This window comes from Pteropus vampyrus, unplaced genomic scaffold (assembly GCF_000151845.1).
Source record: "Pteropus vampyrus isolate Shadow unplaced genomic scaffold, Pvam_2.0 Scaffold20, whole genome shotgun sequence".
Classification (NCBI taxonomy): Eukaryota; Metazoa; Chordata; class Mammalia; order Chiroptera; family Pteropodidae; genus Pteropus; species Pteropus vampyrus.
In genome coordinates, this window is record NW_011888801.1 from 4,195,932 (window position 1) to 4,216,556 (window position 20,625).

At 37.1% G+C, this 20,625-nt stretch overlaps 1 protein-coding gene across 7 annotated transcripts in view; it reads right to left on the reverse strand.

Annotated features, from left to right (window-relative positions):
* The window catches only part of KCNMA1 (potassium calcium-activated channel subfamily M alpha 1), a 709,157-nt gene that overhangs the window by 160,784 nt on the left and 527,748 nt on the right, over positions 1-20,625 (reverse strand). For all 7 annotated transcript variants that reach the window (XM_023527946.1, XM_023527936.1, XM_011355314.2 and 4 more), the window contains exon 14: positions 908-1,017. In XM_023527946.1, coding sequence (XP_023383714.1) covers positions 908-1,017 — 110 coding nt within the window. The remainder of the gene's footprint in view (positions 1-907; positions 1,018-20,625) is intronic.

Here is a 20,625-nt window from a genome sequence, read left to right on the forward strand (position 1 = left end):
GTGTGTGTGTGTGTGTGTGTGTTTAATCAGTGAGACCAAATTTATCAAATCCTTTGCTAAGGTGTCAGCAGATCAGGTAAATGTCTCAGTATTCTCTGGGAGTTTGTGTTTCCGCAGAGAACCAAGCCCATTTCATTTAAACCCAACATCTGAGATTCGAAGTGGGGGAATCTGAGGCACTGTCATAGTGGTAGTTACTTGGGGCCAGGGACACCTGGAGCTCCTGAGGATCATATTCCTCAGGTGATCACGTATTCTACCTTGAGGGGCAGGGCCTGCCCTTGCTCAAATCTATTCTGCTAAGCCAGTATCAGGAGAAGCTGAGCCTTATTATTATAACATGGCAGTTGTCCATGTAGGGGGCTAAATTGCTAAGGACGTTTTCAAGGCCTTCTGGTACACGTGGTTCCTCGTTTCATCAGCAAACTGTGAATACACTTTGAACAATGACTTCTCTGATGCTTCTATGATCTGACTTAATTGAAAGAGAGATTAAAATTTCTTTCCTCAAAAGGCTAGCGAGATTTATTTTTGCCCTGGTAAATCAGAAAGATATGGGTTCATGCTTCCTTTCATAAATGTGTCTACATCGCAGAGGCAGAAGTCAAGACATGCAGGAAAACTCCAGTTCATAATTTAGTATAAATGATAGATCCAAGCTTGAGATTCTTGGGACTGGAGGGAAGCGTAGGTCCAGCAGAAATGCCCAAAGCAGGAACCATGGAATGGCCCACCTTCCTGTCCATCACACAAGGCCGAGCCCACAGGACACTCCTGGTAATTGTCGAGTGTCCCAACTATGCTAGGCAGAGGTGGAGGAGTATCTTTCCTGATAGAGGCACATTAAATACCCCTGAGAGCCAAAGAGCTAAATAATATAGTTTCAGAGTGGTTGATGGTCACTTACTCACAAACAGTAGGGAAGGACAGACCCACGAAGGCACTGGAGAGATATTCTGTGTACATTTCATTTGAGACTCCTTCCAAGTAGTATTTCTGCCATGTGTCTTCCTCAATCTAAAGGGGAAAAACAAGACGAGGGTTTAAGATGTTACAGAAGGCTATAAAAGGAAAATCTGAGTTATATACCGTCTCGCAAAAAAATGAATGCACTGGTTATGTGATGATGGTGACCTTCTTCAACAACCAGGAACACAACCACATCACCTGCATGAAGCTTTCCATGACTCTAAACTCATAGACTAGAAACACCTCTAAAGCACTACTTCTTTGTAAACCTGTATGATTTCCAAGGGTGTAGGTGCATGGGGACTTGCTGCAATATTGGTGGGCAGGTGATACGGTTTTTTTGGAGAGCTATTTTATAATTTTTATCAAAATTTATATAAAAGTACATATTCTTTCAGACAAGTATTAAGTATTCATAGCAAAGAAACAAGTAGACAATTATATATGTATATGTATATGTATATGTATAAAAAGATATATGTATAAAAACATCCTTTCTATTTGTAAAAAAATTGGAAATAACCATAAATGGTACATTTATGCAATGGAGTACAGAGAAGAATTAACAATTATGATGAAATGTATATCTGTTCATACAGAAATTATGTAAAAATGCACATTACTATATAGCATGTATAGTCTGATCCTGCTTTTTAAAATACCTTGTAATTATCTGAATGTTTGTAAAGCCACAGCAAAATCCAGAAATCCTTATACCAAAACACTAACAGTTGTTATGTCTGAGATGTAGAATAACACTTTTTCTCTATAGATTTCTGTATCGTCTGAAGGCTTTCACAATAAGTATATAGATATTACAATGAAGCAATACATCTATTTCTACTTTGGGGAAAAAAAAAAGATTTTTTTCCCATCCCCACCTTAAATATCACAAAAAGGAAAATCTAGTTTCAGAGCAGTCTTACCCCAATCTTCATTAAAATATGTTGCTGTTGTTTTTTTTTCCTAATTAATCAAGTTCAACTGGTTTTCCCAACAACCCTCTTCAGGCTAGGCATTTCTGGAAGAATTTCGCCTTGGAATTCATCTTTAAAAATTATAATGTAAATAACATCAAGAATGCATAGCTCCTCTGGGAGCTTGGAGATCTCACATGGATTCTTAAGTCAGGCAAGCTATGTGATTGTTGGGTATCTATAAGCTTCCGTCTCCCATGTTCATTTCCACTGGAGGTTGGATAAGGGTAGGGGGTTGAAGGGAGCTTCCCAGACAACAGGAAGTGGATCTTAATAATTTTTTGTGCTGACGCTGAATTAAAAGGCATCTTGGCTATGGCCCAATAATCAGTAAACTGGGGAAATACAATGCTTGAAGTTGAAGGAGACTGGGAAACAGTGGGCAATGCATACTAACAATCTACTTGGTGACACTTTGTAATACAAAAGCCAGAAATAATTTAGAAATAAATTGAATGCTCCTTGCTTCTACGATATTTGTCTGCTTTATGCTCAGTCTGAGTGATTAGATTATGTGGGTTAACCTCATTAGTTTGAGCTGCTTCTAACCTACTCCCACACGTTAGACATTAGCCATGCAATGCTGCTGGGTATGGGTTGTTTATCTATAAATTGGTCTTTCCCCAGAGTGGAGTGTTTAAAAAAAAAAGGCATTCAACCATTTCTACTACTAAACTGTATGATTTTTAAAATTAACTGCAATGTGTTTAGCTAAGCACGAATTTTTTAATTTCCACAAATCATAAGACTTCAACTTTTTTTCAAATAAAAGATATGCTTGACTTTATAAGCAAAGGTCATTAATTTGAAGAAAGCCTAGTATGTGTTAGTAACTAATTAAATATATAGAATATTCTGGGCCTTATATTATCATAATTTGTTTCATTTGTGTATAAGATACTATATGAGGGACTGCCAATTATAAATCTTCATAGTAGAGCTTTATGGGCAAGTAGTATTCTGAAGTGGAAGGATTCAACAACCTAGCAGAGACGTTCCTTTTATAATGTGTGCTTTATGTTGCCAAATATGACACTTTATTTTCAAAAATAATGAAAATATGAACCTTTACCTCAATTAGTTTTGATTACTGGTGGCACTCCTCAATTAATGTGGTTTTAATATCGTTCTTTTAGCTATGGTGAGTATTTTCATGCCTCTATGTTCTAAAGGAACTACTAATTAGAACAAATTTTATTATAGGTTAATTATTAAACTTTAAATAAGTAGAAACAGATTCTTTATAGGATAATATTATGTTGGTTTTGAACTTAGTAAAAATTGTTTAATTGATTTATTAATTCAGCAAATATTTGTGAGCATATTTTGTATCTTAGGAACTGTTCTAGTTACTGATTAAATACTATTTAAACTGGTGTTTATTTTCCCATATTTTTCTCTTTGCTGGAGAAAGCACCAGATATATCTGACTTTTACTGATTTTTCCCACATTTCTTTTACTGCAAGTTTGCCTTTGTGACTGATTTGAAATGCTTGAGTAATGGAAGTCAAAAAGCTGGAAAAATGTAGCAAACTGTTCTAGAAAGCAAAATGCCTCTTCCACATACTTATGCAGATTCTCAGACTATCTATAATGCTAGATTTGGTAGCATTGGATGGACTGTATAAATGCTGAGGAGTTAAAATTCATTGTCATAGCCCTTTAAGATTTCCATATCTTTAACACTATTTCCACATACATAACTCGACATGTTCCCCCCCCCCCACACACACACACGCACACACACAAACACTTAAAAATGGTTAAGGTGGTAAATTTTATGTTATATGTATTTTATCATAATTTTTTAAAACCTATATGTACAATGTAAGAGTAGAAGAAGCAGTAATTAATTATTACTGAGACTCTTTAATCCTTAAGGACAAGAATGACAAGTTGTGATAGTACAATAGGAACAGGCCAATCATATCAGGGGAGTCTGGAGCAAGCACCCAACCTTATGACACAAGTGTGTCACAAACTGAGACAACAGAACTTCAGTCTTCATCCCAAGGCAAGGGCTTAACTTATCACTTCTTATTAGGTCTACCTGTCTCAAGCATGGCATCTTTGATTTATTCTTTAAAAGCAAAACTGAAAGTACACATTCCTTTTATCTTTGTCAGCAGTAATGAAATGCATTCTTAGGAAAAGAAAAATAAGTGTAAAATATGTTGAGTTTAAACGCTTGTGCTTAACATGAGAAATGATTGTATACAAAGAGATCTAGAGAGAGTGGAGTGAGTTATTGTCATTATGATTCCCCTTTAAAAGATGACAAAACTGAGACACAGAGGTTAAATAAACCACTGAAGGTCATAAAGCTAATAAGTGGTACAAACAGGATTCAGTTCATGCTCCTACCATAACCACCTACCACAACACACCCCTTGCCAGAGACAATAGGGTAAATATGTAGAGAAGTAATGGTGCAAGGATTTGGGGTGGAGGGTAGGGCAGGAAGGATTTGCTGTATTTAAGTATCTAAGGGAGAAATATCAAAACAGAAGCTCCTCAAGGACTCAAAATCTTAAGCCCTGGAGCCCACGACTTTGCAAGAGGTCAGCAAGAAGAAATATTGATTTTGAGTCAAGATGAAAGGAGAGTTCAGCCCTCCTCTCAGAGAATGTCAGCATCATTTCTATTCTATAAAATGGAACCCTCCCAGCCTACAGCTTCCATCCTAAAATAGTACATGCTGTTCTCCACATTTGTGTTGTTAACGTATTTTTAACTGTAATGTGAATACACACTTCCCAGCAGAAAAATGAAGGAATGGGACCAAAACGACTTATGGAAAGGTGCCAAAATTAATTTGCCAGCCATTCAGCAATCAGTCATAGGCAAAGCATTTCCTGAGGCAGCAATTCCTCCTTTGACTGTCACATCAAACTCCAGCTGTTTCAGAAGAGCGCCTAGCAAAGATGCACAGGTGATGTGCTGTGAGTCCTGATTCATCACATACAGAATCTTCAGGGCGAAAAGGGAGCTCGTCTATACTTCTCATGGTCTTATTTATCTACTTTTGATTATCTAATTTTTCATCCAGTCAAGTTCAACCCCCCCAAGTAAACGGTTGTACACCAATCCATGGGCTGATGGCTCTACCATCAAAGCTACCTTCCAGCTGGAGCTATCAGCTTTGGCTCTAGGGGAAGTAACACCTTCTCGAACCCAGATTCTGTACGTGTTACTAATAGTGGTCAGTAATGGCACCTTTCACATTTTATGCTTTCTCTGATTAGACTGAAACTGTGTTTCTCTAATGCTAACAGCTCAGTGAATGTGAAAAATCAACCATCCTGGCTGGGGTATGTTACAACCATCATGATCTCTGTTCCCAACCAACAGTTTGAAAAGCTGTGTTGATGGCAGCCAAGTAATTTTGCAAAAGTCCATCCCTACCTCTGGAGTCATGTAAATAATTCCAAAGATTATCACATACCAATCTTTGCTTTATTGAAAACATGTACGCTGTTTTAATCCAAATATACATTATATCATGCACATCAAAAATAATAAATTGAAAGGAAATTATAAAAACCAATGACCATTATGTTAATAACTGCAGTAAGAAGAAGTGAGTCATAACATACACACCATCATTACCCAAAACTGGTAGTAGGAGGCTAGTCTACAGCAGGTTCTTTTTACATTTATAATTTTTTTAAAAATCTATGTAAATTCTTGGTTAATATTCTTCCTCTAAATCATGCAGTTTTAAGTCATAAAAGTACTTAATGAGAATTAATTAGCCATATCTGAATTAATATGTGTACATATTAACTACACAATACACTGTCACTGTTCTCTATAACATGACAGTCTAAAACAGTATGGTGACATAAACTGGCTGACATTTCTTGGATCCCATAAAAACATATTTATTACTATAAAAGAAGAAGAGAACCCACAGAATGAGTCAAGTCCTTGACTAGAATTATAAACATGGAATCAGCATTTACAGGCTCTAGGCTGATGAGTGTTAAGGCTAGTTCCCAAAATGAGTGAGGTCATTGATCTCCGTCCCTCAACAGCACGCTCTGTCATTGGGAAACATCTGATTTAATGTTGCATCTAAGCATCTCTTGCTGGAAAGAATGATGTTAAGGACAATCAAGTGTTGAGAAGAATTTATCATTGGGCTTCCTGGATTCTCTTTCTCCTCTATTTCCTTCTAAGTTCCCATGTTAACAAACTTGCCCCAGTTTTTACCCATGGACATGTGGGTATCGCTCTTTCTCTTCCTTCCTGGCATTAACATTCTTCAGTATAATTACAAACCCTAAAATCAATTCAAAATTAAAAACAAAACATTTGAATCTTGCTAGCTTAGGTCCTTGCAGGTGCAAGAAAAGAGAATGCCTTATTCCCCAGCTTTCTGGGGGTGGAGAAAATTGGTGATAAAGTCGAAACTAAAGGAAAGAGGCAGAAGAGATAGGGAATAAATGGTGTTTTGTACCTTTTCGGGACATATTTCTTTTCTGCATCAAATTGTCTATCAACGCTATACTTCTTGGATGTGGACTTGGGTCAGCTGCCCTTCCGAGAGCAGCGCTGGACTTCAGGGACTTCATAACAATTTGGCATTGCACAATTATGGCCTATTTCAGATTGCATTATCCAGAATGTGAGGATAGGATGAAAGGATCTCAGATTTTTCCACAGGCTTCAGGACAATGTTAATTAAAACAAATTATTTGGGATTTGACGGAATGCCAAATAACTGGTTGCTTCAGCACTGAACGAATAAATAAACAACTCTAAAGATAAATTTCAGGGTGGACTTGAGCCAAATCTCTTATTCCCAGACTAGTGGGCTGCAGACTATCAAATAAGATATCTTCCATCAGACATAATGAAAAAAAAAGAAAATTAGCCCAGATGAGGTATTTAGAGAGAGATTAACAGACCACACCACATGCAAAAACATTGTAATATATGTCATTTCCTCCACTATGTTACCCCAGCCCAGATTATTTCTGAAGAGACGGAGTGCCAGAGGGACTGGGTTGGCAGAAAGAGTGATAAGAGAACTTTTAAAAAGAATTATTATTTAGAAATCATTTAAGAAAGTGTTACCTGAGTAGCTGGAAGTTGGTACATTTTTCAATATGTACGTGGTTTCTCCACTCTCGCCTTATTTTTCTCTCCTATGTAGAAAAGTTGCTTATGTTTAAGAGATGTCAGACCTTCTTAAAGACTGGCCTATTCACTATCTATCCAAACAGGACTTTGGTTTTGCAATCTTGCTAATAGTTAAGAACATCTTCATTTGTGCTTTAAAAAATAAGGTTCTTAAAATACCACTAAAAATAATTCTAACCTGGGTAGTGTGAGCAGAAAGTAAATGTTCTCAAGCAAACGCCTGCCAAGCAATTCTCGTGGGGATAATTCTGAGGTGAGAGACCAGCGTTTTGTTTTTACTTCTAATATCCATTCTTTTGCAGACTCAAACTTCTGCAAAATCTAACAGAAATGAATTCCAAAGAAAGGGGAAAAATGAAAAGACAAGACAGACAAAGCACAAGTCCTAAATTTTTATCATTAGATTCAACCGACATAAAGTTAATCTGTCAAATTGCTTTAGATGTTTCTAAGCCTTTACTCCATTTTTCTGTACTTCTCTCTTTGCGGACGAGTAGCTAACAGTTCGCAGCACCTGCAGCTGTGCTGGTCCCACTCTAAATTTCCCCCAAGTTTCAGTAAAGGAGAATTACTCTCGACTACGATTTTCCAAAGTAAGCGCAACAGAACTCACTAACAGGTATTACCCGGAACATAAGAGAGTGAAGAGGGGGTTCTAGGATGTCCTCCATTAAAACGTAGGCTATTTTGAAGGCAGAAAATTTTATATGAATCTGCAGTGGTTGGAAAAGTGCATGGTTCAGAGTAGTAGCTCAATAATATTTATTGAATAAATGAAATAAATTTGAGAAGTACTGGGTTTAACAAGCCAAACTGGAGATTTTTTTTTTTAGGGCAATGCTTAGAATATTTAACATGTTAATATGAATTTTAAGTCTCCAAGGGGGAAACATTGTATTTAGTCACAGAACTTTTAGTTAAGGAGCAGCTCATGGAGATGGGCAGTGCTAATCTACAAACTTCACCTCTCTGATACTCCTACCACTTCATTTCCCTTGATCCTTCTTCTGTGAGAAATATATCTCTCTATGGCCATTTTCAGTTGTCAAAATCCAACTCATCCTAAAAGTTCACATCATGAGCTACCTCATCAGTGAGACCTTTCTTCGTTTCCCCAACTTGATGTATTCTGCCTTGCCTTAATGGGGACACAAATCATGTCCATATCCAGCGAGGCTGGCAGGAGCTGAATGAGATGGTCCATAGAGAATGACTAGAATACTACCCAGCCCAAAGTAAGCTGTCAGTACATGTTAGTTATCATGAGCTACCATCATAGTATTTGAGTTGTCTAGCATCTGACAAAAAATGCAATAAAGCAGAACTTGGAACATGAGCTCCTCCCTTACACACTCAACTTTGTATCCTCTAGAACAAGCAATGTGGTACCTTATGAGGTGCTTATAAAAGGTGCTTAATATTTGTTGAATTGAACTGAGCAAGACAAAACTGGAGAAAGAGACCCAAAGAAACAAGTACAATTTTTCCAGGCATCTAATCCAAATGAAGCACTGATAACTTCATAGCATTTAGTGTCGGACCATGAAATGAACCAATTCTGCCTCCAAATGCTGGAAAGTTCTTCATTTCTGGGATCTAATAGGAAGCATGTATAATTGGGTCTTTTTTTAACTTCCCAGAAAACTCTTAACTATGAGCAATGTTTTTCTGGGAAATTTCGTCCTCATCGAACATCCTGGGGTACTTAGCAAGTACCCCATCTTGAGCCTTATCGTTTTCTAAATTCAAAATCCAATAATTTGGAAGCGTGGATTTGAAAGACAGAACTCCCAGGGACTAGAATGTCACCATCAATCTAACTGAAGTCCCTCCTGCTGCTAGCTAGGAGTCCCACAGTCACCCCTGCGGGAAGGAGCCCCTTTTTTACCCTGTCTCGTGACTATGCTGTGTTCTCCATGGGACTCTGCCTGCTGTCTTCTCCTTGTCCTCCCTCTTTGGATTCCAGTGTTTCCAGCATTGGAATCAACAACGATGCAACAGGGAACGTACTGAGCCAAGCAAAGACTATATCTGGCAACTCCATTACTTCTAAATTCTAAAACTGAGGCCCCGAACAACTGTTGTTCGTGTGTTTGTTTGTTTGTTTGTTTCTAACTAGGAGAAGATGAAAAGAATTAGAAAAGCATTTGAATCAGCACAGGAATTATGAGCTTGCTTTTGATGAGACGAACCACTAGAGTTGCCTGTGCCTTTGCAAAATCTTCAGTATTTTAGACAGTTTGGTGAGAATTCCACTACATCCATTGCTGTTAACACTTGGGATAATTTCTTGCCAGTGGATGCATCTTAGGGCTTACTTAACAAAAGTTTTTTAAGGCTCTGAGTACAGTGCTTCCCAAACTCTGATGTGCATGTGAATCACCGAAGGGTCTTAGTAAAATGCAATTTCTGGTGCCGTAGTCCTGGGGTAGGGTCTAAGATTCTTCATTTCTGACTAGTTCCTAGAGAACACTGATGCTGCCCAAACATAGACCACACTTTAAGTAACAAAGAGCTATTCCTAAAACAGTGAAGAACAGAGGACGTATTCGCCATCTTGCCTTTATGGATCAGAGATTAAGGAGAATCAATCACAGCCAAAGGACTTGAGTTAAAGATGAAAAAGAATGTTTTTCATGAGTATCACTAAATATTTAAGCCATTTACAGAGAGAGCTTGTAGATAATTAAACACAAGGTGGGTATCCAAGTGTTTGGGCTGGTGTGGTAATTAGTCTAAACTATATTTCAGGAATCTAGATGTATCTACTTAGACTCTCTCTATTGATCCAGTGACCCCAATGATAGTTTAGTCTCCATTTCAATGTGGGCTGTGTAAAAAGAGAACAATGGCATGGCTATATTTAATTCAATTAAAAATAAAGTTTCAGAAAATGGTCCTATTTGTATCCCTAATTTCTATTCAACTTTCCCATTTAAGGACACAGTGCTGAGTGTGAGGACAAAAACACTTGCCAACTCAGTCCCATTTTAGTGACAGCAGATTCTGGATACTAATGTCTCCTATCGCTGTACAATACAGCCTAATAAAGTCGAGCCAAAGAGACTAGATTTCATTTCAGAGCAAAGGGTTCAGTCGTAAACTTTTGCTTTCTGGCTGAACAGAGCCATTCCAGCCGTAAACATAAATTTTGCTAGTTTTAGGTATCACAGTGATTGGGAAGCCAAATGGGTTATTTGTGAGCCAGGTATCCAAGGCAGAGTCACTCGTGTTATTGTGTATTCACTGTTATATGGAAAATCTCTTGCCAGCTAGAGAATATTTTCACAGGAAGTTAGAAATGACTTCAGAAATTCCTCTCTGCTGCTTCCTAGAGTGGATTTTATGCCTCATCAAAAAGACATTTGGTTCAGAAATTGAGAGTGGGCAGCCTATAAATTGCTGAGGTATTTAGCTGGGCTTAGCAGTTTCCCTTTTTTTTTTTTTTTTTTTTTTTTTTTGCGGGGGGAAAGGAGGGCCTAATCCTGAGTACAGTAGCAATGTAGAAAGTACTCAAGCACATTCAGGCTCTGGGTTCAAATCCCAGCCTCACAGAGTACTCCTGAGCCAAGCTGTATAACCTCTGCTAGCCTCGATCCCCTCACCTGAAAAATGGTGAAGAAGGCAGTTAGAATTAGGTAATGTATGTAAAGTGCTTAACATAGTGCCTGGCAAATAGCTAGTGCTTGCTGAGTGCTTCCTATGTGTCTGGTGTGCTTGTGGTTTAATCATACTAAAAGATGCCATTTATTGAGTGTGTACCTTGTAGGTGCTCTATAAATGTCAGCTAGCATTTTGAGTAATGAGTGATGATGATGGCAATGGTGGTGGTGATGATGATGGTGATGATGGTAATGATGAAGACATCTCTACTTCTCACACAAAGAAACATAGGCCAGTTAGATGTTGAGCCTGTGAGTCATGGTTTCCTATTGTTTACCTGCTGTAAAAACAGCCTAGAACATCAATGATCATCAAATGATCCTCTGGACTGAAGAGAAAAACTAAGCAGCTTGAGTTTGTCCCCCAGAAGATAGCAGTGTTATTTGGAGGTCTTTCCTACCCTCTGCCTTTCCTAGGGGCCATCAAGTTGACTTTAAATAGATACGATGATAAGAGATAGGTTAGGTATTTGAAGGAAATGATGCTCTCCCAAAATAGAAGAAGGGTCGTGTGTGGATAGCACCTTTAATATGATGTAGAAAGACTCAGCCTAGACTTTTGAAAGGAGCCTCGAGTCAGCAAGACCCTGAAGGGTAGACTGGATTAGCTCTTTCTGGTTCTTGGACTTGACTTTCACCCACATCCTTCAGTGAGGGTCTCCCTACACTCTGCTCTTATCTCTCATCATTCCTAGCAAATGGCATTGCTCTTTCTCTCCAACCTCACCTCTCAGACTGATTTTGAACTGATACCTGGTACAATCTTGGTCCATAGGATATACATGCTAATAAACTAGTGCTTGTTCTAATATTATTTTTAAAAATCCTTGTTCCACTTGTATTTGAAGGAGATGCTGAGCACTGGGTGGGGAGATAAGAAAGAAGAATGACACCCTCAGCCTCTAGTGCCCTCAGCAATTCAATCCTGGCCCCAATTTTGCAGACTCCCCTCAGCAAAAGAAAGGTTTGCGGTTAACTGGATTCATCCTTTTTAGAAGGCAAGTTAGAAAACATCTGTTTTAATTTGAACATGCCTCTTGGGAGAAGGGAACCCATCCCTCCCATCCCAAATAGCTCACCAAAGCATTCTTTCTAACCACAAACTTTATGCCTCCTGAGAAGAGTTCTGGAAGGCACACTTTTCTCCTTCTTGTTTCATCTCTAGGAACATTTTAGCACTTGTTCCCAGGAAACTGCCAGGCTGACTCTCCTCCTGTAATTGGTATGAAATAAGAAAGAGAGGACTAGTAATGATCCTGTTTGGGCAGAGAGAGGTCTCTCTGTCCCTATGCTCACCAGTCCCATGAGCAAGTTCAAGTCGATAGTATATTTCAATCCTCCAGGCAGGATCTGGGAGGTTGCTGCTCTCTCTGAATTCTCCACAGGTAACTCATTCCACCATACAGCCCTTCTCCTTCTAGTCCTTGCCATGGCAGGGCTCTGTCTCGGCCAAGGCTGCATTTGCTAGTCAGACTTTCATTATGTATGAGAAAGAATAGTCAGAGAATCTACATTCACTGCAGAGGCATGTGAAAAGCCAGACAGGTACACCCAGTCTTCACTTACACATGCAGATGACATCTTCTAGCTCAGGGGGAGGGAGGATATTGAAAGAGGTCGAAGGAGTTAAAGGAACCAGTATCATTTAGGTTGATGAACAATACAGCTGCCCTAGAAAATGTATTCACGCAGAAAATTCTGGTATGTCTATCTCACCCCAAAGAGCTGCAGGGACCTCCCCCAACATTAGTTGTTTAAAAGGATGTTGAGAAAACAAAACTGTAAGCAACATAGGGAGAGGGATGCCTTTATGCCACCCTAGAGGATGGTTTTATATATATTAGGTTTGTCCCTCTATCTTCTCCCATCAGTGACCCAATCCTAACCTGGCCTCAAGTCTCGTCACAAATAAAAAAACCAAACAGTATCACCCTTAAGAAGTAAGAAGGGAATTAGGTGCTTTCACGTACTGGTAATCTTTCCAACAATCCTCCAGGCTCTTCCATTTTTTAGAGGGGGTGAATATAAAGCTCAGAAAGGTTGAGTGAGTAGTCCAAGGTCTTGTAATGTGTCATGTCCTAAATCAGTCTTACAACTCTCCCCCTACCCTATCCTTCTGTCCAGTGCACAACTACACTGTACTCACACTTCACCAGTGAGGGAGAACAGGGAGGGTGAGGGCTGTGCTTGGTGAAACTGGATAACACAATGGTCCGCGGGTTTATCTGGATAGGGAAATACCTTCCAAGATCTTCAGGTGACCAAGACTAAAGCTAACCTGATTTCTGAAAAACACCAGATATTCCTCTTTCATTGCTTCTTTCCTTACTAGCCTATTCAAGAAGAAAAAATATCACACCACTGACAGAAATGTCCTTTTCACTACCTAACTTTAGCTAAAATAAGAGATCGACAGAAACTCCTTAAGAAATGATACTTATTTTGTCACAGTCTAGGAAAAGAAGAAACAGATTAAATTCATTGTCTTGAAGAGCAAAGCCATATATATGGAGCCTAGGATTAAATACAGACTTCTATCATCAGTGACAACAAAGAGTTTTTGCACACCAAGGTCAGTGGGCACGGAGGTATATGTTACTTCTGAATGCGCAGAGATAACCCACCTACTGACATGGTATGGGAAAAGGGAGGAAACGATATCTCTCACTCATACATGTCAATTAATGCTATCCATTCTCAACCTACTTCTCATCCCCTAGTGTACACAAAGCACAGAGTCTAGACAGGGCATCTGTATTTCTTTGAACTTGAAACCCTAATCAGTGGGACTGCATCACTCTTGTTACTCTGAAATACATGTGGCAGTTAATGATAAAAACTATGAACATTATACCCAGTAGAAAGATTTTATTGCATGCCATTTTTCAAGATGACAGATGGATGCCTAAATTTATCTCAATGTCATTTTACTGGTGTCTCAAAGTTTCTCTAAATCAGCCAAATGAGTATAAACTTAAAACGGCCACCTCACATTGTTCTACCAGGAGATGTGCTGGATTCCACTATAATACTGCCTTGCCACATTATATTATTCATAGCCTCTGGTTAAAAAGGTGGATTACCTCAAACTCACCCCAAAGAGAATGATTACTGAATATGCTGGGTTTATGATTCTGGATAAGATGGAGTAAGTATACTCCACCCTGTATCTTCCACAGAATGCAGCTATTAAACCTGGACGGTATGTATGGAATAGCTGTTTAAAGACCCTGAGAAGAAAATAGTAGCAGGTAGATTATGGGAAATGACCAGAATGGGAAGTACCACCAAATCAGCAGTGAGTTTATCATCGTTTTTCTTCGGGTGTCCTCTGGCCTGATATCAAGGCAGCTCAGAACCTGTAAGTGAGCACCAGGATGTGGACAGAGAAAGCTCCAAAAAAAGCTCTCGTTCTGGCTCAAAAAGCAGCAGAGAGAATTCCTACACAGCAAAAATGGGGGAAATCATTTTTCTTTTTTATCCAACCCTTTTCTTACACTCCTGCCCCCAAGTCATGTGGTATGGTAGCAGTAGGAGCAGTGGCAATGGGAACTGAAGGAGATTAAAGGAAGTAGGAGATCCTTCTCTAGCTGGAGGATCTGAGGTCGCAAGAGAGTGCAGCAAAACTCTGTTGTTATCTCTCTTTATCTTCTACTGGTTGGCCCTAGACAAGGACACAGTCACAGGAACAGCAAAGCTGGGCAACTAAAGCCTCAGCTTTCTGGTCAGAAGATCAAAAAAGAAGGCCCCATGGAAGCTGAAAGTTTCCTGGTGATCACAGAGAATGAAGACTTGGGAAAGTAGCCCCTTACAATTTTTTATGAATTCCCGGGTTCACCCTGAGCTGTGCACTGATGGAACTGACCCTATTTAGATTTTTATAACTAAACTATAACACAGACTATGGGCCAGTCTGAGACTGATATGGGACAGATCCAAACAGAATGTCAATGCTTTGAAAACTAACTTTGACATCACAAGCCATAGAAGCTTGGTCAGAACTTGCAGCCTAAAATTAAACAGGTCGATTTCATGCCAAAATAAAACTATAAAAATCTTTGTAGATTTAAACAAGATTCAGAGTTGTTTAATAAAATAATAAAAATGTTCAGTATATAATAAAAAATAACTTGGCATATGAATAACCAGAAAAATCTCAAATTGCATCCAATGCCTCGATGGCACAGATATTAGAATTATCTAACAAGGGCCCTAAAGCAGCTATTATAAAAATATTTCAATAACTAAGTGAGAACGCTTTTATAAAAAACTGAATGACAGAAAGCCTTAGTAGTGAAACAAGATAAAAAGAAGAATCATATGGAAATTCTAGAATTAAAAAATACAATAACTAACACTCTCTAGATGGGCTCAATAGCAAAATGGAGATGACAGAGAAAAGAATCAATGAACTCGAAGTTAGATCAATTTAAATAATGCAATTTGAGAAACAGAGAGAAAAATGATTGAAAAATTACATAGAGCCTTAGGTCTTGTGGTATATTAGAAAAAGCTCCAACATTTGTGTTATAGGAATCTCAGAAAAGGAACAGAAAGAGTATGATGAAGAAACAATATTGAAGAAATAATGAACGAAAACTTTCCAAATTCCACCAGAGACAAAAGTAAAGAGTCAAGAATCTCAGCCCAACAGAATAAACCCCCCAAAATAATACTCAAACAAGCAGATAACAGAAAACTGAAGAAAAGAAGAAAATCTTAAAAGTAACCAGAGAAAAGTGACTCATTACTTATAGGTTAACGACAATTCAAATGACTATGGATTTCTCATCAGAAACAACGAAGGCAAGAAGGAAGTGAAATAACATTTTTAAAGTACTGAAAGAAAAAATTTGTCAACCTAGAATTCTGTAGCTACTGAAAATGTCCTTCATGAATGAAATAAAATAAAGACATTCTCGGATGAAGGAAAATAGTATTTGTTATCAAAAGACTGCTGTAAAAATACTACTAAAGGAAGTTGTTCAGACAGAATAGAAATGATACCAAAGAGAAAGTTGAGACATCAAAATAAAGAGAGAACAGAAATTGGAAATAACAGAATAAATATAAAATATGTACTTCTATTGAGTTCTTTAAAATATGTTTGGTAGCTGAAAGCAAAAAAATAATATTTTCTCATGGGGTTTTCAGTGTATGTAGACATAATACATAACACAAATACAACAAAAAAATTGGGAGGGTAAAGAGACCTATAGATTACTATATTACCCTTACGGAGGTAAATAATTGATCTAAGTAGACTTGAAAAGTTAAGTGTGTACATTGTAATAAGTTAAAAGACTGTATAAAGATATATAATAAACACTATAGATAAAGTAAAATACTAAAAATGTTCAGAATAACCTAAAAGAAGAAAGTAAAATGGAAAGAGGAAAATGAAAACAGGAAATACACAGTAAACAACAAAATATTAGATCTAAATCCAAACATATCAATAATTATATTATAGATAAAAAGTCTAAAATACCTTTTACTAGAGATACATGGAATGGATACTTTTTAAGTAATCTCATTTTAAGCTGTCCAAAAAGAAATCATTTATAATTTAAAAATATAGTTTGGTTCAAACAAAAAACAATGAGAAAAGATATATATATTTTCTATGAAATCATTACTCAAAAGGAAAGTTTAAATAGGTCTATTTACATCAGGTATGAAGTGTACTAGATGTCAGAACAAAGAAAATAACCAAGGACGTTAGGGACAATATAAAACGATAAAAAGGTCAATTCACCAAGAAAATGCAACAGTCCAAATGTATATATACTTAACAGAGTTTCAAAATACACAATACACAATCTGATAGAACTAAAACAGACAAATACACATTTATAGTTAGACTTCAATACTCCTCTCATTATAATATATAGAACTAGCAAAATAAAATCAGCAAGAGTATAGAAGAACTGACAACGCCATCAACCAACTAGCTCTAATTGACATTTACAGAATACTCTATCCAACAATAGCAGAATATACATTCTTTCTAAGCTCACATGGAACATTCATCAAGACATATCACATATAACACTCTTTAACGAATTTAAAAGAATTGAAATCATACAATGTAGGTTCTCTAACCATAATGGAGTCAGATCGCAAATTAATAATAGAGAAATAAAAGAAATATCTCCATTTTTTTTTTAATTAAGCAGCAAACATATGATAGTCCATGGGTCAAAGAAAATGTCTCAAGCAAATTGTAAAGTTATTTTTAATTGAATGAAAAATTTGTGGAATGCAGCTATAGCAGTGCTTAGAAGAAAATATATAGCATTAAATGCTTATACTAAAAAAGAAGTCTCACATCAATAAGCTTAGCTTCATCTCAGGAAGCTAGAAGGGAAGAGTAAAATACACCCAAAGCATGCAGAAAGAAAATAGGAAAATAAAGAAAATAAAGAAACCAAAAGCAGATTCTTTAAAAAGATCAGCAAAATTTACATTAAAAAAAAGACGACCCAAAACACAAAATTAAGAATGATAGAGAGGTTATCACTACTGACTATGCAGATATTAAATAAACAATAATGGAAAATCATGAACAACTCTATGTACAGAAATTGAGCAACTCAGTTAAATTAGACTAATTCCTCAAAAACTTTAAACTGCCACAACTCATCCAAGGTTACAGAAATAATCTGAACTGATCTATATCTATTAAAGAAATTGAATTCATCTTTAAAAACCTTTGGAAAAAGAAATTCAGGCCCAGATGGTTTTATCAGTGAATTCTACTCATTTAAAGAAGAAAAGTAACACCAATTCTATACAACCCTTCCAGAAAATAGAAGGAAGGGAAAGATTTCTCAACTCATTGAAGAAGCCAACATTACCCTGCTCCTAAAACCAGACAAAGACAGTATAAGAAAGCTATAGAACAATATTCGCTCACAAACATATACACAAAAAAAAACTTCATAAAAATATTAGCAAATCAAATCCAGCCATATATGTCAACCACAGTAAGACCAAGTGAAGTTTATCTTGGACTGCAGAGTGACTGGTTCAATATTCTCAAATCAGTTCATGTAATCCACCACATTAACTATCTCAAGAAGAAAAATAACATGATAATATCACTTGATGCATGAAAAGCATTTAATAAAATTCAACATCCATTTATGATAAAAAAATTCTCATCAAATTATTAACAGGAAAGAACTTCCTCCATTTCAAAAGAAGGGCATCTACAAAACACCTACAGATAACATTATGCTTAGTGGTGAAACATTCTATTTGTGTCCCCTTAAGAGTGGGGACAAATCGAAGATGTCCTCTCTCACTCTTCTTATTAAACATCCTGCAAGAAGTGCTAGCCAGTGCAATATGTTTGCAGGATACAAGGTCAACGTACAAAAATAATGTGTATTTTTATGTATCACCAATGAATAACTGGAAATGGAATTTTTTAAAGATGCCATTAACAATAGCTCCCTAAAGTGTAATAATCTTGTATAAATCTAACAAAAATGTACATAATCTGTTTGTTGAAAAATACAGAACACTAATGAAGGAAGTTAAAGATTATCTAAATAAATAGAGAGGCCAAATTCATAGACTGGAATCCATATTCACAGAAGCCAGTGTGGCCCCAAATTGGTCTATAGGTTGAATGCAATTCCAATCAAAATACCAGTAGGATTTTTTATGGATATAGACAAGCTGATCCTAAAATTTATATGAAAAGGCAAAAAACAGTTTTGAAAAAAAAAATGCCAATTTTAAGCCACAGAGGATTATTCCCAGACCTTGAAACCTAGGGGAATTTGATTAGATTTTGAAGGTACTTGGGGCTAGTAGGTCCTTCCTCCCTTGCATTTTCTTTCCTTGGGAATGGGAATGCCTATAACTACGATTCATTTTGGAGGCAGAATACTCATTTTCTAGTTTTACAGATACACAGAGGGAAGGAATTTTGCTCCAGGATTAATTACACCCAGAGTCTTACCCATAACTGATTTAGATGATGAAATGTGAGACTTTTGAGTTGATATTTGGATGAGATTTTGAACTCGAATTAGTGCTGCAGGATTGAGACTTTTAAGGATGTTAAAACAGGGTGAATGTATTTTCCATGTGGGATAGATATATGGATCTTTGTGGGCTAGAAAACAGACTATGATAGGCTAAACAATTGTCTCCGGAGATACCCGCACCTTAATGATTGGAAACTGTGAACGTTACCTTATATGAGAAAAGGGAGTTTGCAGATGTGATGTCACTTAAGGATTTGGGGATGTGGATTATTCTGTTCAGGCAAACATTGTTTTACTGTGCTTTGCTTTACTGTGCTTCGTAGGTATTGCACTTTTTACAAATAGAAGGGAAGAACTTCCACCAGCAAAAAGATTATGACTCACTTTATTGAAATACTGTATTAGGATGGTCTGAAACCAAACATGCAATATCTCTGAGGTATGCCTGTATTACCCATGAGGGCCCAAATTATAATCTCATGTGTTCTTATAAGAAGAGAACAGGTGGAGATTTGACTAAAGAAGAGGAAATACAAGATGTGACATTGGAAGCGAAAGGTTAGAGTGAAGTGAGGAAGGAGACATGAGCCAAGGAATACAGGCGGCCTCCATAAGCGAGGATATGTAAGGGATCAGATTCTCCTGTAGAGCCTCCAGAAGGAACCAGATTTTTCAACTCCTCGACTTTAGTGCAAAGAAACTGATTTCAGACTTTTGGTCTCCAGGAAAGGAAGAGAAAAAAATTGTGCTCTTTTAAGCTACTAAGTGTGATAATGTATTATAGCAACCATGGGAAATTAATGTATATGGTTTTATTTCTCTTGGGTAGATACCTATGAGTAAAAATTTTGAGTCATATAGATAAAATATATTTAACGTTTTCAGAAAACCTCCAAAGTTTTCAAAATTAAGAACTTTAATTCAGGAAAGACAGCATCAAGTAAATAAAAACACTATAGACTAGAAGAAAATATTTACAAATCCCATATCCAACAAGATATCCAGAATATACAAGGAACTCTTAAACTCAATAGTAAAAACCAAACAGCCCAATTAAAATATGGGCCAAACGCTAATCACACTAAATGCTGGTGAGGATATGTAGCAAAAGACACTCATTCATTGCTGGTGGGACTGCAAATAAGTACAGCCACTCAGGAAGACAGTTTGGCAGTTTCTTACAAAACTGAGCATACTCTTACCACATGATCCAGCAATAAAACTCCCAAAGGATTTGAAAATGTACATCCATACAAAACCTGCAGATGGATGTTTATAGCAGCTTTATTAATAACTGCCCAAATGTAGAAGCAACTAAGATGTCCTTAAATCGGTGAATGGATAAACTCTGGTACATCCGGACTTTGGAGTATCATTAAATGCTAAAAAGAAATGAGCTATCAAGCCATGAAAAGACATGAAGAACCTTTTGAAAAGCATATTACTAAGTGAAAGAAACCAAACTGAAAAGGCTACATACAATATGATTCCAACTACGATATTCTAGAAAAGGCAGAACTATGGAGACAGTAAAAATATCAGTGTTTGCCAGGGATTGTCGGGGGAAAGTTTCATCAACTGTAACAAATGGACTCTGGTGGAAGATGTTGATGGTGGGAGAGGCTGTGCAGGTGTAGGGGCTTCAGGCATCTGGGAATCTTTTTACCTCCACTCAATTTTCCTGGGAGCCTAAAACTGCTTTAAAATATAAAGCCTGTGGGGGGAAAAATGCACCATATGCCTCACAAAAAAAGGATACACAGATGACAAATTAACATATAATGAGATACTCGACATCATTAACCTTTAGGGAAATACATATTAAACCACAAGAAGATACCACTCCACACCCATTAGAAGAGCTA